Here is a 19,428-nt window from a genome sequence, read left to right as displayed (position 1 = left end):
CAGGGACCGATCAACATAGAGACTGGCGGTCAGTGGGGGGCACAACCAGGAAAAGGCCAAGAGGCATCACCAAACATTGTCATTGCGGGGAGGTTGTTCACTCTGAATACTAATGATGGCCATTTCATTGTTCCACTGCAGATCATTTCAGCAGAAACATCCAGCTACCCTGGAGGCATGGATGGAAACTAAGGTTGTGGGTGGAGCTCAAATAAAGAGCCACTTTTCCCCCAACACCTGGGCTCTTAACCCTGCTTCCAGGAACTGCGCTATCCTGTTAGCAGAACTCTCCAGCCCTCTCCCTCCTCGCTGGTCTCTTTGCCTCCATCTCACTGGCTGTTCCCGTCCACTCTACGTCTCCTGAATGGTGAAGGTGCAAATTGCCTCACCCCACATCTCAGTGACTTCAGGATCACAGACTCATAAACTTTAAGGTCAGAAGGGACCATTATGATCGGATCACAGACTCATAAACTTTAAGGTCAGAAGGGACCATTATGATCTTCTAGTCTGACCTCCTGCACAACGCAGGCCACAGAATCTCACCCACCCACTCCTGTAACAAACCCCTGACCTATGTCTGAGCTATTGAAGTCCTCAACTTGTGGTTTAAAGACTTCAAGGTGCAGAGAATCCTCCAGATGTAGAAGGTGAGGGACTGGATGGCGGGGGGAGTGAGAGCCGAAAAGGCATGTGCCTAAATCAGATGATAACGCGGGAGGCAGGTGCGTATAAATGAGGGGTACTACTCTGCGTATGGGTGGGGGCAGCAGTGGGTAGGGGAGATACAGGGACTACAATCGGAGGACATCTTTTTGGTGACACAAACATTTTGCGAATTGGTGTCGCTTTCGTTAGGTCCTTCACGTCGAAACAAAAACAAAGAAAAATTCTGGAAAAAAAATCAAAACATTTCCATATTTTTCTTGCAAGCAACTTTTTGTTTAGAAATTTCCTTTCATATTATTTAGGAATTTTTTTTTAAATGTTAAAAAATGCTCAAAACTGAACCAAACATTCCACTGCAGGGGGAGCAGAATGGTTCCTTCGCCTCAAACTGATTTTTTTTCTTCCAATTAGCCAAACATTTTGGAAAAATTCATTTTCAGTTTGACCCCAAACTAATCTTTTTCCTCCCAGAACTGCCAGTGAACAGAACTGTTTCTACTAGAAGCAATCCAGAGCAGTGCGGAGACCATGTGCTGTGTGTGGGCATTTTTTTTTTTTTGGGTCCATCTAAATAAGCAAAGCTCTAAAGCTGCTGTGCTGGCCTCTTGAGGGCTGGCACGGGGAATGTAGCAGGGCGAAGGATGGTGCCGTGTGTCTTGATGTATTAAACGCTGGCTTGTCAGCTCTGAAAGCGTGTCAGATGGAGATAAAAGCAGAGATCTGTGCAGCATGAGACCTGAGAAATCCAGCACTGGGATCTCAAGACAGGGGCTCTCTTCCCCAATCCACGTGCCATCCTGCAAGCGAACTCCTCCCTGCACTGTCTGTGCAAGTATCAGGGGTCAAGAGTGGCCATGAATTCTGGGAGCCCAACTTGAGACCCCCGGGGCCAGGTTTGACCAGGCCTTGGGGTTCCTGTGGGTGCGCTTTCTCTGCCAACACCTGATTTGCTGGCACAATCAGGCACAGGCATGCCCAAGTGACATTGATTGGGGCCCACAATTTTTGTACTCACAACCTCAGGCGCAAACGCAGTGAAGAGCTGTAAATCTGGCCCCTGGAGCCTGGTTATTAGAGGTGCCGAGAGTCACTGACCCCAGCTTGATCTGCAGCTGCTCTGAAAATCAGGCCCCAAAGGTCTCAAGTTGGGCCTTCAAAATTGGTGGCCTGTTGAAAATCAAGACCTCAGTCTTCAGTGCAGCCACCTGCAGGGATCCTGCAGTTACTAGTCTGGAGCTAGAAGGCTTGTGGGGGGCAGAGGGTGAGGAATCCTGGCCCCGCTGAAGCCAATGGCAAAACTCCTGCAATGAGGCCTGGACCTTATGCGCAATGATTGCAAAGAACAGTCTGTAGGATGCGTTGTCTCTGTTTAGAATTCGAGCTCTGGAAACCATGCGGAGCACCAGCCAGGCACAGGCTGGCATGTACAAAATCAGAAGAATCCAGAGTGAGCGAAAGCATTGCCATGGCAGAACAGAGCAAACAGCAAATACCTGGCCTGGAGGCAGCCATCCCAACCAGCAGAGGATGCAACTTACTGCCACGGAGAAACTGAGCCCATCGGCAGATTCTTTTATATATTAGATCCGGGAAAACTCTCCATTAACGCAAGGGAAAGATGGCCTTGTGGGCGGGGCACCAGACTGCAATTCAGGACATCAGGGTTCTATTCCTGCCGCTGTTACAGACTCAGTGCGTGACCTTGGTCAAGTCACTTAACCTCCGTGTGTGCCCTGGTTTCCCCATCTATGAACTAGAGATGCTGATGCTTCCCAACTGCATAGAGTTGCTGTGGTGATAGAATATAGGTAGCTAAACAAGACAACCACACATCAGGCAATGCAGAAGGTCAGGTCCCCACAGAGTTGGAAGGGAGATATTCATCTCCAGGCGGCTTTTCTCTCTCCAAAACCCTTAGTGATGGCAGCGTTACGGTCACAGTGTGGTCCTCACGACAGTTTGCTTGGATTCCCCTTGTACGAAGCAGGGCAATTGGAACCCCGCTCTGCAGGGCACAGGGCTCTCCCTGATTGGGTTCAGCTGGAATATGCCACGGTTTGGTTGGGCAAAGCCCAGCCAGAGTGCAGTTTGTGTAGTGGGGCAGCTCCCAGGGATATCAGGTAGGGAAGGCCATGGAAGCAGGCCAGAGAGAGACTGTTGGGAGGCCCAGAGACAACCCCTCCCCACATGGGGCAGAGAGGAGAGAGGTATCAATAGGGCAAAGGCAGCTGAGGGGGAGCACTAAGGAGACAGACCCCTGCCCTCCCTCCATGTGGATCCCCGGGGGCATTAATGAAGAACGTCTCCCCCAGTGAAAAGCACAAGGAGGGCAGGGACAAGCAGCACACCCAGTCTCCTCTCTGCGAGCCCTGCCCTGTCCTTGGCGGTTCTTTACAGGGACCTTCCTCCTCACCTGAAGAAGGTGTGGTGCTCAATGCAGACCTTCCAGAGCCTCTTGGCAGAGCGGTGGTTGGGCAGCTTGAAGCCAATGGTGCTCTCGAACTGCTCGTACTGGAAGTACAGGAGACAGACTCATGTTATAGCCGGGATTCTTGCTCGGGAGCCGCCTCAGCTCGCGGCCCTGTGGGATGGCTCAGGATGGCGACAGTCTCCTAGCCAAGGTCCCAACAGGAGAATGACAGAGCAAGTGTCTCTATAAACCCTTCCCAGCATGCTCTGGGGCCCAGGCTACAGTGGCTATTCTGTCAGGACTCGGCTGGCGGCAGGGCAGGGTCAGGGCTCACACGGCAGCGGGATAGCCTTGGTGGGTGATCACGTTTTCGTTGGCACTAACCGGCTTTTGGGTGGGAGGAGAATTCTCTGGCGTAAGGAAAAGAAATTTCAAAATGTTCCATTTCCTTTGGGGCGGGGGGATAATCCCACTTTTGCTCCCTTTTTCAGACCCTTCCCCCCTTTCTGCCCCACTGGAAATAACAGATGAGACAGTGGGTTTGGTTTGTTCCCCGCTGAAATGAATTTGGGGGCCTCCCGGTCCTGGTGCAATGCAACAGCGATGGACCTTTCCAGCACACAAGCACCCTTGGGAGAGAACAGACTTCCTGACATCTGCCCGGGAGGTAAGGATGGACTCTCCCCCATGCCCCCCCACTCCCAAGGGACGGGCTCTCGTAAGAGACACCCACCTCGCCGGGGCGGATTTTGATGTAGAAGTTGCTCCTCTTGTAGGAAATCTTGAGGATCTTGGGCCAGGCAAAGCGGTTTATCCTCAGCCTGTCCCTGTAGATCAGCAGGCCGTTGGCACAGACGCCCAGCATGATGTCGATACCTTCTGAGTCCTGAGGGAAGCCAGAGGGGAGGGTTAAGGACAAGGTAGGAGGGTTAGTATTTGGCCAGCAAATAGCTCTCCAGCTACCCCCTGGCAGTGGGGTCTAGCAGGGTGTTCAGAGCCAGCACCACGCCAGGGGCCATAGCCTGGCTGGTAATTTGTATCTGCAGCCAACTGTAAAATGCTGCAACTGCATTCCCTCCAGAGCAGGCAGTGCCACTGGGCTGCTCCCACACATCCCGTGGTACCCAGGTCCCCTGCTGGAGATGCCAATGGGGAGAGGCTGGTGGGAGGGGGACGTTCCCACTCAGGATGGGGCAGGAGGTTTGGAGAAACACTGTGGCTGCCGTTCACAGCTGCGAGACACCGGTGCTCTTTTGTGGGGGTTTCCCGCCCTTAAAAGGGCAATTCCATCTTCTCATGGCTTTGAGCTCCGGGGCAGCCTCTGGGGTGGAGAGACAGGACCACGCCCCCAGCAGCTCAGCCAGCACAATGGGGCCCTATCTACAACGTACTGACCGGGTGAGGTTTTCAGAAGCACCTAAATCACTAAGGAGCCCAAGGCCTTGCCTATGCAAGGTGTCCACTGTCACTCTCAGGGTGGAGGTGGGATCCTGGCTCAGATGCCATCAAGCTGGCCACAATAGGCGCAGGTCTTGGGGGCAGCTCTAGGCTGGAGGTTGCGCTCCTTCGTCTTCTGGTATGCTCCTTCCCCTTTGCCTGGCATCAGCCCTTGACCCTGCTGAGCCTTAGGTTCTCCATGGCCTTTGCAAGGGCAGAGTACGTATCTGTAGTCCTGTGGGAATGCCACAGCTGTGCTCTGCATTCCTCCCCCCACAGGCCGAGGAAACCTTTGGACCTGGCTCCTGGACCATACAGCAACTGGAGCTGGAGCCAGGCTTGTCTAGGTGAGCTTGCAAAGATGGCAGGGAAAGAGGCCTTTCTAAAACACGCTGGGGATTTTAAATGGGGGTCAGGCTTCCCTGCACTGTGAGCCTCCCAGCAAGCAGAGCAGTCACTGCTGCAGCACCAGGTGCATTGTAGGCTTGTTGCTGGAGGACTGTTTATACCAGCTCAGGCACTTCGGTGTCCACACACGCCTTGCGCTGGTAGAACTGTACTTGGTGGCGGGAGCGAACGTTGCCCGGGGAGCTGGTTTCACTTTGCCGGCAGGAGCAGAGAGTGTGGTCAGCAGGACTCGCGGCTGAGTGCGCACGGAGGCAAGGCCATGCCCACAGAGGGACAGTGGTAACGCTGGCCAGCAGCTGTCTGTGTAGTCAGACAGCACAGGGTGAGCTTCCCACGCCGCTCCGCCCTGGACCTCCCGCCTGCTCTGCAGGGGTCCAAGAGGAGCTAGTTCAGTCAGCGAGGCCTTGGCACCTCTGCTGAGGTACCTAACGAGGGGTGTAATTAGCCCCAGTTGTGATGTGGGCACTTGTCAACTGTGAACTGGGCTGAGACCCACCCACTCCATTTATAGGCTGGTAACCACTATCAGCCATTACCAGCCTGGGCTGGATACAAACACGTTACCCTGGGTGAAAACGACCATGTTGCCCCTTGTCTGTTGTGTTCTTGTGAGCAAGGCAGACGCTTCCCTGCCTCGCTCTTGGACAGGCCTAGCAGCTTGACATGGGACTGGCCTGCCAGCTGCTGCCTGTAGCATACGCTGCAATAAACAGCTAAGGGCATCCCCAAACTGGCCAGCTTGCTCTGCACAGAGCTGTGCTGCTGGCTCAGAGGATCAGGGCGGGCAGGGAGTGAGCGCAGGCCCTGGCGGATGGGTCACATTTCGGGACTGACAGTGTCTCCTAGATGCACTCCAGTCCCGGATGACAGGGCAGAGAGGCCCCACACGAGTGCACCAGGGACATGGATGTCCCGGCTTGGATGAGACGAACGGCAAACTTCTCAGTGCCCTCACCTCCTGAGAATGGAAAGCCACTGGGATCCTTGGCACCGGGGGCACAGGGACATCACGTTGTCCAGAGACATCCGCAAGGGACAGCGGGGGAGAGACGGAGAGAGGAAATGAGGGACAGAGGGAGGTTCCCATTGCAATCGGGAGTGGGACTGCCACACATCTAGGCATACCCCACGCTAGCGCTGATCTAGCTAGATCAAAGCTAGCTCCAGTAACAACAGCAGTGAAATCCTGGCAGCACGGGCAGCAGCACGGGGTAGCTGCTCAGGTGTGCATGGAGATTCCTGGGCGGGCAGGGCTAGCTAGACCGACGCTAGCTTGGGTCTGTCTGCATGTGCAGCAATCACATCTCCTGACTGCAGCATAGATACACCCAGAGAGTGTGTGAGACGGGGGAGAAAAGGAGCGAGGCAGAGGAGTGAGGAGCTCTGAGGAGAAGCACAGAGAGGGCTCCTGTGCTCTGATTCCGGGGGCTCAGTACCTTGGCGTGGTGCAGGTCGACGCCGTACATGGAGAGCTTCTTGGCATTCTCCAGGAAGTGGATCTCCGCTTCGCCCGGCGTCATGCCCCTGGGAAGGAGATGGGGAGCAAAGAGAGGCTGATTAGAACCACCCCACTGCTGGCAGCTGCACCCTGCGGGCGTGGGGAGGTTCGGGGGTCTGGTCAGGGGGAATTGCTCGGGAGATGAGCACTGGGATGCTATTAGCAGGGAACCCGGGCCAGCACCAGGGCTCCCTCGCAATGCCTGGCGGGGCACAGCCGTTTGGATCCCTGCCCACAAGAAGGGAGGAATGGCCGAGCTGGAGGGGAGCCCAACCTGTAGGTCTTGTGCAGCTCCATGATGCGCTCCTCCAGCTCTCTGGTCTGGTTGGGTGCGAAGTGCAGCTCGCTGACGTAGTTGCCGACGTGCTCCTCAGCGTCGTAGTCTCCCAGCTCAGCCTGCACGGCGTAGGAGCCCAGCAGGGCGTGCGTGACAAAGGAGCACGGCAAGCGGCCCGTGATGATGTCAGCCCGCAGCTGCAGACACAGGTAGTATCTGGGGGGGAAAGGAGGAGCCGCTGGTGAGATGGGGTGAGGACAAAGGGAAACGCCTTGGTGAGCTCTCCGGGGGGCCAGGCAGATTCTAAATGGCCCAGGGGTCCGCCCATCGGAGGGAGATGGTCACTGGGGTGGGGTACATGGACATGAGGCGCACAGCCAACAACAGTTAAAGCCGTCACTGTGCCCCTGTGACCAGGAGCAACCCCCCGCCCCCCCCCCCGGACCCCCCCCCCCCCCCCCCCCCCGTCTCATGCCCCTGCGCTCAGGACGGACTCCCTCGCCCTCTGCCAGGGATGGACCCTCCGCCCCATGCCCAGGATGGACCCCATTGCTCATGGCCCCAGACCTGGGTCAGACCCTCCCACCCAGTCCCCCCCACAACACACCCAGAGGAACACAGTCAGACCCTGCGCACGCACGCACATCTCCTGCACTCTGCCACACTACACACTGGGCCAGTCCCCTCCCTGACCCACCCAACACACACAGGTGGCCACGTCCTACACACAGGTGGCCGTTAACACACACACAGTCCCATCCATCGTGCCGCTGGCTCTCTGGACAGATGCTGTCTGTCAGGGAGGGGAGGAAGAGCCCTGGGGTGTGGCAGCGTATCGAGTGCCCCATGGCCCCTCACCTTGTGATGTCCTCTGTGAGCTGGGCAGGGTCGGGTGGGTAGAATTTAACAGTGAAGGCAAAGTTCCAGGGGCCACCTAGGGAGAGGAAGAGAGAGAGAATAAGGGGGAGCACGTTCCCCATGTGCCTAGGACACGTCCTCCCCGAGGGCACCCGCCCCCCAGCCTGGACTCAGTGTAGGGAGCCCATGCCTGTGTCCCACCCCTTCCCAACACCCAGGGCCCCTGGGGCAGGCAGAAGGATGAGGCGATTCCCCTGGGGTTGCTACCCGAGCGCCCAGAGAGATTAACCCGCCGACCATGGGTTGCTCAGGGGATCTGCAGACTGTGCTTCCTGCAGACCCTACCACCGTCTGTCCAGCCAAGAGCATCACTGGCCCAGGCGAGACCTGCCCAGCCTCCGCCATGCAGGGACGCCACCTCTTCCTGTCGCCACAGCAACAAGCCCCGCATTTCCCAGCAAGGTTCCCTGAGGTCCACCATTGGTGAGGGCCCCCCCACACCCCACAACGTCTCTGCAAGCCACTGCCCGGCCCAGCTAACCAGCCTGCTGGCCTGCTTTGCCACCCCCCACTCTCAGCCAGTCCAGGATCTCCTACTCCTCCTCCAGCTGACCAGCCCCCACCCTGCTCTGTCAGCCCGGGAACCCACTCCCGGCCAGCCCGGGTTCTCCTGATTGCCCAGCGGGGCAGAACCGGAGCTCCCTCTGGGCGTCACGTCAATCCAGCCCCTCCCCACCCATTCTCCGAGGGAGCAGGGACTGTCACAAGGACGTCTGTTAGCAGCTGGGTGGATCCTAGGGCACCTGCGTTGGATGCTGGGCAGGGTCACTGCTGTGGATAAGGATGGGGATCCCCACCAGCTACAGAGGCTCTGCAGCCCCCCACTGTGGGTAAATCTAATGACTCGTGGGCATTTGATGGTAGCTGGGAATCCCGCTGCCAAGGAGCCCCAGGGCCTGCACACCTCAGCAGCAGAAGGCAGCCACACGCCCTCAGCAGAGGGAGCAGACATCACCCCCTTCATTCACTGCACCCTCTCCCAAGCCAAGGGGCATCGCCCCGACACAGCCGCAAGAGACGCAGACACGAGGTCTGATTCCCTATCTCACAACAGCTTCACGTCAGGACCACCCAGTGACTTCAGGGGAGCGGCTCCCGACGGACAACGGTGTGAGTGAGAGGAGAACGCGGCCTGCAGAGCTCCACAGAGATGCCCAGCTGTGTGTTCACTGCAGGGAGAAGGAGCAGCAAAGCCATCCAGCCAGTTGCCATAAGAAAGGTCCTCCACAGGAAAGGTGACACGTGTGGTCCATCGGCTACCGGAGCCCTGCTCTGGATGCCAGCCTGCCCCTTCTGCCAATGGTGCACACAGCACCAGCCATGCATTCCCCAGCTGTCCCTGACCGGATGCCAGTGGCCCGGTTTTCAGAGGAGCTGAGCAGCATCTGCAGCTCACATCCACCTCCAGGGGAACTCCAGGCGCTTGGCATCTCTGCGAATCAGGCTCTTATTCCACCTTTCCCCTTGCTTCTCTTGCCCCCCTTGGGCTGCACCAAGGGGACGGAGTTCCCACCGGGGCAAGCAGAATGGGGAGGTAACAACTCAGAGCAGTGGCAGCTGCTGAATTCCTTTGAAAGCCTGGCCAGCACTGGGGGCAGCTCTGAGGAGGGCATGGCCCAGGCCTACCACATGGGGGGATGGCACCCCCAGCACACACACTGGGCGACTTACTGCGGATCTGCTTTTTGATTTCCTTGGAAGGGTCCAGCCAGTTCTGAAACAACAAGAAATAGCACAACCAGGGGTCACGGCTGTGGTCTGGCGGGCGGGGTGGGGTGGGGCTGGGGAGGGGGGCATCAAACGGGCCCAGCAAAGGGCTGGGTGCCCCAGCCTTACCTTCTGGCTGTCAGAGTCGCAGAACGTCAGGCCGAAGTAATCCTTCTCCAGGAGGTTGAGGTGCTCACACACCATGTCGAAGAGCACCTGGCCCCGGGCATGTTTCTGCAGGAGACACAGCCGGGCAGGGGAGTTGGAGCCAGGATCCCCCTCCCCCTTTCCAAGGCCAGTCATGCTGCAGCTGCCCATCAGAACACAGGCAAAAGCAGGACCCGGGGGATGCAGGAAGTCTCTGCCCCTTGCTTTCCCCTCCCAGCGACCAAGCGTAATCACAGCCCATGCTTGCCTGGGCTCGGCACTCTGGGAGTGCCCCTGTGGGCACAAGTGTCACCCCAAAGGGGACAGAGAAGGCTGGGGAGAAGGGGAAGGCAATGGCTCCATCGAGGGTGTGGCTGTAGGCATGCTCCCCCTGGCTCAGAAGGACAATGTGCCTTCCAGACTGTCCCCTGGGATACCCCGAGTCAGTATCCAACACCCTGCATCCCCTCTCCGCTCTTTCTGGGCTTGGCTTTACTGGGGACTCAAACAATAACAGCACAAAACTCAGCCTGAGCTCCCTCCCTGCGCTCAGCCGCCCCTAGGGTTTCCCTCCAGGACATTCCTGTCCCAGCTCCCTAATCCCCTATCCCCAGAGAGCCAGCACCACCTCCTATATATTCATGGGACAGATTCATTCAATGAACTGATCCTGCAACAACCAGTTTCGGCAGCTTGGTGCAGAGTTTTAACACCGGCAAATAGGGCGGATGCACATCCGAAGAAGTGGGTATTCACCCACGAAAGCTCATGCTCCAATACATCTGTTAGTCTATAAGGTGCCACAGGACTCTTTGCAGCACCACATTATAGGGCAGTGTACGTGTTTACCGCTCTAATGTGGGATGTAGCCAGGATCTGGGTGATGGAGACCTACCCAGCTGCTGGCACATCTCCCACTTTAAAGCAACACAGGTGCAGAGTAGCTGCTATACTAGATCTGAGCAGTGGTCCAGCCAGCCCAGGAGCCTGTCTTTGCCCAGCACCAGATACCTGAGAGGAATGTCCAGGAAACATCACAGTGGGCAATTCTGCAATAGCCTGCCTGCAGGGGTAGTTCCTTCCTGACCCAGACAGTTAGTGGCTGCTTAATGCCCTGAAGCAGGAAGGTTTATACCGCTTATATTCCTATATTTATCCTGTCTAATTAATAGTGGGTGTTCTGATTATCCAGTTAAATGTTCCATCCTCATCTGAATCCTACCAAGCATTTGGCCTCTTGCTATCTTATGGCAGTGAGTTCCACAGGCTAATTATGTGGCTAGAAGAATAATTTCTGTTGATCAGTTTTACATGAGTTACCCTCCAATTTCACTAAGTGGTTCTTTGTCCCTGTAATATGAGACTGGATAATTGGGGCACCTGATCTCCCTTCTCTAGACCATCCATTCTTTTATATACCTTTATCATATCCCCTCTTTTTTACCTTGATTCTAAATTAAAGTCCCAATCTTTTCAATCTCTCCTGATAAAGAAATCTTTTTATGCCTCTAATGGGTTTAGTCTCCCATCTCTGGACCCCTTCTGTTTCTTCCTATATCTTTTTTGATATAGGAGTACTGCAGAGCAGAATTTGTTCAGGAAAGGGTATTGGATTTATGTGTTTGATCCCTGCTTGTTTTTAAGGGATATAAGTATTGTCTAGAATGCACAACTAAGGCAAAAATATACATACGGGGGGAGAGGGGGAAGGGAGGGAGGGATGAAAAGGGGAGAGAAAGAAACCATAAATACAGCACAAGCCCCCTTTTAATAAAGCAATTTTTTTTTTCCCCAAAGGACTTTTCTCTGAGCAGAGGTTCCTCACTAGCCAAAATTACCATTTGCACAGCACAAAAGATTGCAACAATCTAGGACTTTAACTTGACTCCACTGTAAATGGAATCTCATAAGATCAGAGTTCACCACCGACAGCTTCTACTATAAACAAAACAGTAGCGGAAACAAAGGGCAATAAGATACCAGGAGACTACTGTTTCCTAAGCTACATACAGGAGTAGTATTCTGATAAGGAAACAGCAAGATATGGCTTATGTATCTGGTATGATGCAGATATTTGTGGGAGCACGCTTGTGTCTGTTGTTGGGTAAATATTAATCAGAGTCACCCGGGAAGGGTGACGAAATCCATGTGCTGTGTCAGGGCTCGGAAAAGCTCCTCTCTCCTGCTTTAAGAGATCATTTCAGTTGCTATAATGATTCATTCTATTTATTGCTTTGTGACAATCAGTGTTTCTGCAGTAAATAAAAACGCAGTTATTAAAAATGACAGTTAAAGCATGGGGCTGCTGGAGGGTTGAGATCAATGGAGCAAAGCTGACTCAGATTCCTTCACCCACTCAGTCCCAGCCACAGGCTTTAATATTCCCATTCATCTATGGAAAACTCAAGGCCGTGGTTCTGACATTAATTTATGCAATAGAGACTTCTGAGACCCATGACCTAAACACAGACTGATGTCTTCTCTGTCTGCTGAGCTTCTAGACCACGAGCACCAGGGCTCAAAATATTCAGTCACAGCCTTCCAGATGAGCGTGGGGCACGGAGGATACAATTTCTGCAGAACCTCAGCTTTTATATTGTTAAAAATACATTTCCAGCCCTCATGGCTCTTAGACAGTGTTTCTCAAACTGAGGTCGCCGCTTGTGTAGGGAAAGCCCCTGGCGGGCCGGGCCGGTTTGTTTACCTGCCCCGTCCGCAGGTCTGGCCAATCGCGGCTCCCACTAGCCGCGGTTCGCAGCTGCAGGCCAATGGGAGCTGCTGGAAGCGGCGGCCAGTAAGTCCCTCGGCCCGCGCCGCTTCCAGCAGCTCCCATTGGCCTGGAGCAGCGAACCGCGGCCAGTGGGAGCCACGATTGGCCGGACCTGCGGACGGGGCAGGTAAACAAACCGGCCCGGCCCGCCAGGGGCTTTCCCTACACAAGCGGTGACCCCAGTTTGAGAAACACTGCTCTTAGACAACCTTCCAGACACAGAGTGTAACTCAATTAAGTGCCATCTTCCTGAGTCTACAGACAGGCAGCTCCAGTGCCTCTGCTGCTGCTCAGAGCCTTGCAGAGCAGCAGCTGAATGACATTAACAAGAAGGGTCAATTTCATGACTGCTGTCCCAAACAGGTGAGGAGCAAGGAGGGCAGCAAAAAAGCACTCAGTTTTATGCCACAATTTATGCTGCTTGGGACAACTCCAAACAGCAGTAGACGCTGTTTTGATTTGATATAAAATGAAAAAAAAAATCATTGTACAGATTTGGCGATTTCCCCCCTCTCCTTTTTTTCTTATTATCCCCTTTTTCCACAGGAGGGGGAAATGCAGAGGGTGGGGGACAAAAATAAAAACATTTGAAAATTTGTCATTTCAGTTCAAATCAAAATGATGATTTTTTTTCCTAATTGACATTTTTCGTTTTGTTTCATAAACTTCAGTGACAAATTTTCATTTCTTTCAAAAGGGCCCAGAGCAGAGCAGGGGTTGACCACCCTCCGGCATCTAAGAAAGATGGCACCTATGGCTTTGTCCCAGGGGTGAAAGTAACTTAAAGGACTTACCGGTACACTGGAGTCCTGAGCAGGGGCGTGGCCTCAACCAGAAGAGGCGTGGCCTCAACCGGAAGAGGTGGGGCCTTTCATGGTTTAAAGGCCCTAGGTCTCCAGCTGTGGCTGGGAGCCCCAGGGCCTTTAAATCACCCCGGAGCTACCAGTTGCAGAGGTGGCTGGGAACCCCGGGGCTCAGGGGCAAATTAAAGGGCCCGGGGCTCCGGTCGCCACGGAGCTCTGGGCCCCCCCAGGGGAGCCCTGCTGCCATGCTGCAGCGGCTGGAGCCCTGGGCCCTTTAAATCACCGCCGGGGAAGCCAGTCCAGTCCGGCATGGCGTACCGGCTCTTGCCGGTACGCCGTACCAGACCGTACCGGCTTACTTTCACCTCTGCTTTGTCCACACCTTCTTCCCTCCCATTGGCTAATCCCACTCTGCAGCAGTGATACTCAGTCCTCAATGGTTCAGGAGCCAAATCAGTAGTCAACATTACCCAAAAGAGCCACAGTAGTGAGAATTCATTGCTTCGTTTACTATTTTGACGTATCTATCTACGGTATTATCCTCACATCAAAATGACTGACCAAGTATTCTCCAATTGGTTAATAACAGAGTAAACGCATCGTGACTGGTTAATAACTTAGACTGGCTAATAATGAAATCACACTGTTTTAATTTCATGTGCTGCAAAGAGCTACAGGGGACACGTTAAAGAGCCGCTTGCGGCTCGCAAGCCTCAGTCTGAGTATCACTGCTCTGCCTGCTGCAAGAACTCCTTCGCTCTCTAGCGAGGCCAGCCGCTATCCCAGTGACACAGGCTCACTCTCTCACTCATTCTCTCTCTCTCACACACACGCGCCTACGCTTCATTTTTGCCATGCTACACAAATAGCAGGCAGCCCCCGTGCAGAAATGCATGAGTCAGACTTGCATTCTCGCTCCATTCTTGTGCGTGCGTATGTGTGGACGTGTGCACTTGGGGATTCGTCTGTGTCTACGTGAATGTGTATTTCTGTTATTGACCCAGACAGCTCACAGCGCCCTCGGTGCGCTAAGAGGCAGAAATGGCTTCCGGCAAGGGAGAGCTCTGCTCTGAAGGTGAGAACTCAGAGGATGGGGGATGAGACATGGAGCTACGCCACTGGCTTGTTCCCAAACCCGTGTGCTCATATCTGTGCATGCAGGTGTACAAATATGTCCCTTGGCATGTCTCTATGTGCACTCATGTCTCTGAAAGTGTGGGTCTATGTGTGTCTATCTATGCCTATGTACACACATCTCTCTGGTTGCACATGCACGTGTCTGCCCGTCTCTGGGTGTAGGAGTGTGAACGTGCACATGTGAAAACGTGTGTCTCTATGTGTGTCCGTAAATGGGGGTGGAGGGAACACTGTGATTAGACAAGGAGCCTGGGGAGGGAGGCTGGGACTAGGAGTCAGTGAGGAAGGGAAATGTGGGCGGGGATGGTGTGTGACTGGAGGCAAGGGGGAAGGACAGAGACATATCCCATGGGGCACTGGGAAGAGGGAAACTGGAGCTGGCTGGGCAAGGAGATTGGGGCTGGAATGAGAATCCTGAGGTGTGGGGAATAAGACTGGCTAGGTGAGGAGAATGTGACCGGGACGAGGAGCCAGGGATAGAGAAGAGACAAGACTGAGACAGGGACAGGTTGGAGGGGATGGGGCGGATGGGTCAAGCTTGGAGGGGTAGGGGAATGGGCAAAAGAGTATGTGCCCACCAGAGCACGTTTCCCACCAGAGCCTGGAATGGAACCCAAGATTCCTGAGTCTCACCATTCCTCTGCTCTCAGCAAATATGAGAGAAACCCACTGGCAAAGTGTGTGTCTCATCCCCCTCTAATGCTGGCCCACGTACAGGATAACAACCTACCACTGCTATCACTTACTCAAGTGGCTGAGGTCTCTGAGATGGATCTAAAGGTTCTATCCCTGCTGATGGACCCATGTGGGAATCAATTCAATACCACATGAAGGAATTTCTGTTTTTTCCAGTTTGCCTTTTGTAAAACCTAGGAAATCTACATCCAAAAAAACTACGTTCAAGGAACATTCTTAAGGTTGCAAAGTCAAGTGCTCAGAAGTTAGGAAATGGCAGAATTAAGGTGGCCTGTGACATTGTGAGCATGCACTGTGATAGCCCTCAGTTACACAATCATATATTTTGGCCCCAGCATCCCTGCTCCATTCCATGGACCTGAATCAAGGTTATTAGTGAAGGAGATTGTCTGTAGGACCCATTTCGTTTGCTGCAGAAGTTGGAAGGCATGTAGTGAACAAGATAGGAGATTGTAGGAAGTGAAAGGATGGTCTCATAACTAAGGCAGTTGAATGCTTCCCTGGGGAACTGGATTCTATTACTGCCTCTGCCACAGAGTTCCTGGGTGATGCTGGCCAAGTCACTTAAACCAAACTTTTCACGGGTGAGCACTAATTGCATGTTCTTCATTTTCTGGATGCCTGATTGAGAGCCTGCAGTCTGATCTGCAGCAGTGTTGAGCATTCACAGCTGTCACGAGTTGATGGGAGCTGTGCTTTGAACACATGAAGTGCTTTATAAGAGAAAGTTCCTTATCTTACAATAACCGGCTACTACGACAGAGAACACCTTAGTGAAGGCACTGCGGGTGGGAGCAATGCTGAAAGGGAGCACTCTGTACTGAAAGTGGATGGAGCGGACTATGAATCTGAAAAAGCGTTGATGAGCAGGGTGAATGTCTGCGTGAAAGTAGATGTCCTTCATGTCAAGAGCTGTAAACCACAGGCCTTTTTCCAGGGGTAGAATTACAGATGCCAACGTGACTTTACAAAACTTGGAGTTTGTGCACAAAGCGGTTGAGGTGGCGGAGGGCGAGAATGGGTCTCCAACCGCTTTTCTTTTTGGGGACTAGGAAATAGGTTGAGTAAACACCCCTCCATTGGCACTGAAGAGAACCCGCTCTCTCGCTCCTCGCTGTAAGAGAGATTCTGCTTCTTGTTTGCGAATGTTCTCATGAGAGCGGCCCCCAAGGGAGGGTGGGCGAGGGGTTTTTGGAGAGGGTAGGGATGCAAACTCTATCACACAGCCAGAATGGATAATGCAGAGCACCTATCCGTCCATTGTTATGGTACTCCAGGTGTTGATAAAGAGTGCTAGACAACCACCACAGGGTGTGTAGTAGTCAGGAGGTGTTGGACTCAGTGGTTTGCAGTTCTCAAGCTCCCATCAAAAATAACATTTAGCCAAGGGCTGGGACCACACTGCAGAGGTGTGAGGAAGGGGATCTTTTGAGCTGTCTGCCTCTTGTGGGATGGCTTATAAGGTCTCTGGTGGAAGAACTGTTGAGCCATCCAATCTAGGCTTGTATTATCGCTGGTGGAATTTTCTCTTTGGGCAGGTGTATATTCCCAGGGAGCGGATGGTGGCCCTGGAGTCCTTTAAAGTGCGTAAGGACTCATCCATCTTTGGACTGAACAGATGAATCTCATCAAAGGGCAGGTCCACACTGGGGTTGTGAATCTCCCAGGGAAACCCCAAAGCATGGAGTCACGAGTCCCTGCAGATCATGATGACAGTAGCCGTTGCCCTGCAAGTTGTGTCAGCTGTTGTTAGGGCACACATGTGGACCAACGGACTCTGCTTTCAAAACACTCCATCTCCAGGTGCACGAAGCGCATGCATCCCCACAGAGGAATACAGGTAGGGACCAGCTCTAGAAGAAGAATGCTAAATACTCTGAAAAAATCAGATCCCAGGTGTCTCAAATTGGACACCCAAATTGAGTGGATACCTTTGACTTTAATCTCTTTATGCCTCAGTTTCCCATCCATAAAACGGGGATAATCCCCCCTCATCTTAAAGGGGAGTTGTGAAGATACATTCATTAATGTTTGTGAAGCACTCAGATACTGTAGTAATGAGCAGCATAAAAAAGCCCATGTGGAAACTTAATTCTGGCTTCCGAGCAGGGTTGGAACAGCAGCAGTCAGTGAGCTCTGTGGCCACACACTGAAGAACGAGGAGAAAACAAAACATGGAAGAGCTGCTCACTAAGGCTACGTCTACACTTTGGGCTCATCAAACTAGCATGAGCCTAAACAGCAGTGTAGCCGCAGTAGCACAGGTAACAGCAGTGGAGGCATGGCTGCCGTGCTGAGTATATACCCACCAGTTTTAGGCAGGTTTATATGTGGCTAAGCCATGCCTTGACTGCTGCTACCGATGCTACTGCAGGTACTGTTATTTATTCTCCCGCTAGCTCGATGAGAGGTAGCGCAACTCCGTGTACATGCGCAGGGAATCACACCCCTGGCTTGTAGTGCAGATGGTACCTAAGTGAGCATCATCCATTCTGTGCACTGGATGAGGCAGGGGTCCTTTGGATGTGATCACGTCATTAAAGACTGTATCAGAATTCATCTGCGTGAAGGAGACAAATTAAGGCTGCACAGGTAACCTTAATTCTGGCAATTCCTAACTTCTGAATGTTTGACTCTGCAACCTTACTAATGTTCCTTTATTGTAGCTCTGTGTGTGTGTGTGTGTGTGTGTGTGTGTGTGTGTACACACACACACATATAGGCATGTCTGTCTACCAATGTGAGTGACTGTGAGCACGTGTCTGCGTTCACCTGCCTGTCACATGTTTTTCTTTCCCTCTCTCTCTCTCCTTAGTCCAGTCCGTTTCTATTTTATACCAATCCTGACAGCCACATGAGCGCCATTAATTTGTGCATCTGACATTGCAGTGTTGTGAGAGGAAGGAGGCCCCTTTACTGTGCCCTGCTGCAGCTCAGCAGTCACCTCCTTCCCAAACCACGAAGGCTGCCATGCTGCAGTGCAAGGCCTGGTCCTGTTACACAGCCTGAGGAGTGGCTCCAAGCCAGGGCCTGTCTAGACCTCTCGCCCTGAGAACGGCTGCCATGTCGGAGGTGCAGGGCCCTGCATTCAGCCAGCTGCTGGCCGAAAGCGGGGAGCAGCCTCCCCGTCCCGCGCAGCCTCTGGTCTCCTCTCACACAGCTACGGGGCGGGGATGTCCACACCTGATTCCCGCTGGGCTGCCAGACCCATTTCTCTGGTCCAAAGCAGGTTGGCCTCCCGCTATAAAACCAAGGGAGTCGCAGATTACAAAGCCAAGAAGACCTGTTAGCTAGCCCAAGGGTGGCCAAACTTACTGACCCGCCGAGGTGCATCCAACGATCTTCAGAAGTTTGAGAGCCGAGGCGCACCTGTCAGGATTCAGCCCCTTGGGAGGCACCTGCTATGGCTTGGGGTTTCAGCCCTGCTCCTGCTGAAGCCCCGAGCCCCAGCAGGCACACCCTGTAGGGCTGAAGCCCTGAGACCCACCTCCCCGCTGGGCAGAAGCCCCTACCTCACCACCCTACTGCAAGGCAGAGGTCCTGAGCTGCCCCCCACCCAGTCTGGTAGGTGGAGAATGGAGGAGGGGCATGGGGGCATCCAAGAGCCGCACTTTAACTGTAAAAGAGCCGCATGTGGCTCCCGAGGTTTAGCCTGAGCTCCTGTGTGACGCAGGCCCTAGGACGTCCCTGAATTCAATCCTGTGTGAACTAGTGCATCTCTTTGAGAAAAATGTCCAATCTTCGTTTAAAACTTGCCAGTGACAGAGAATCCCCCACAGCCCCAGGTAAGCTGGTCCAGTGGTTGGTTACCTCACTGTTAAGAGTGAGAAAGGGCACCATGGCCAAGCAGAGCCAGGCAGGGAGGCGAGATGGGGTGACACAGACAGACACATGGGGTTAAGGTGACACACCCCAGTCACTCACCTCCACTTCACACTCATACTCAGAGGCGTCGAGCAGGGTCACCCTGCAGATGGCGCTCTTGAGCTTCTTGGCAATTTTCTGGGGGGATTTCTGGGTCTTGCTGGGCGTGGTTTTCTCAGACAGCCCATCTGTTTCACTGTAGTCCTTCTCCTCCAAATCCATGCCCTGGAGGATGAGAAACATGTGTTACCCTCCTGCACCCGCGTGGGGGTCCGGCCGGTGTACCCTGCACTGCCACCAGGGGTTTGGGAGCTATCTCAGGATGAGGCATGCTGGGCTAGTGGGGAGCAGAAAGGGTGGGAGCCTCATTGTCCTCAAACTGGCTGATCCAAAGAGACCCCTCTGGCTTTGGCCTGCATTGAGGGGCATGGGGGGGGGGAATCCCTGTGAGGAGAGAGGAGGGTGGGAAAACCAGGCAAGGGTTGAAGGAATCCCTCCCTCCTGGCCCCTCAGTGAAATGGGAGCTGATGGGAGAGACCGCGAGCGACCCCTCCCTCCCTGCGCAGGAGGTGTTGGCAGCACCATGGGAGTCCCTGCTTCCCTCACGGCAGGGCCGGCTTTAGGAAGTGCGGGGCCCAATTCGAACATTTTCGGCGGGGCCCTGGCAGGGATGACTAAAAAAAAAAA

The 19,428-nt window shown here is 53.9% G+C and overlaps 1 protein-coding gene across 1 annotated transcript in view; it reads right to left on the bottom strand.

Annotated features, from left to right (window-relative positions):
- The window catches only part of EPB41L1 (erythrocyte membrane protein band 4.1 like 1), a 151,348-nt gene that overhangs the window by 34,386 nt on the left and 97,534 nt on the right, over positions 1–19,428 (bottom strand). Inside the window, exons 4-11 of the mRNA XM_026656757.2 lie at positions 18,802–18,966; positions 9,454–9,558; positions 9,289–9,331; positions 7,558–7,633; positions 6,697–6,915; positions 6,361–6,448; positions 3,813–3,965; positions 3,083–3,180 (exon numbers count right to left, since the gene is read on the bottom strand). Of these exons, the coding sequence (XP_026512542.1) occupies positions 3,083–3,180; positions 3,813–3,965; positions 6,361–6,448; positions 6,697–6,915; positions 7,558–7,633; positions 9,289–9,331; positions 9,454–9,558; positions 18,802–18,966 (947 nt within the window). The remainder of the gene's footprint in view (positions 1–3,082; positions 3,181–3,812; positions 3,966–6,360; positions 6,449–6,696; positions 6,916–7,557; positions 7,634–9,288; positions 9,332–9,453; positions 9,559–18,801; positions 18,967–19,428) is intronic.

The sequence above is a fragment of the Terrapene carolina genome, unplaced genomic scaffold, assembly GCF_002925995.2.
Source record: "Terrapene carolina triunguis isolate 2854851 unplaced genomic scaffold, T_m_triunguis-2.0 Scaffold233, whole genome shotgun sequence".
Taxonomy (NCBI): domain Eukaryota; kingdom Metazoa; phylum Chordata; order Testudines; family Emydidae; genus Terrapene; species Terrapene triunguis.
The sequence above is the reverse complement of the archived record's forward strand: the minus strand, read 5'-3'. Positions and strand labels throughout refer to the sequence as shown.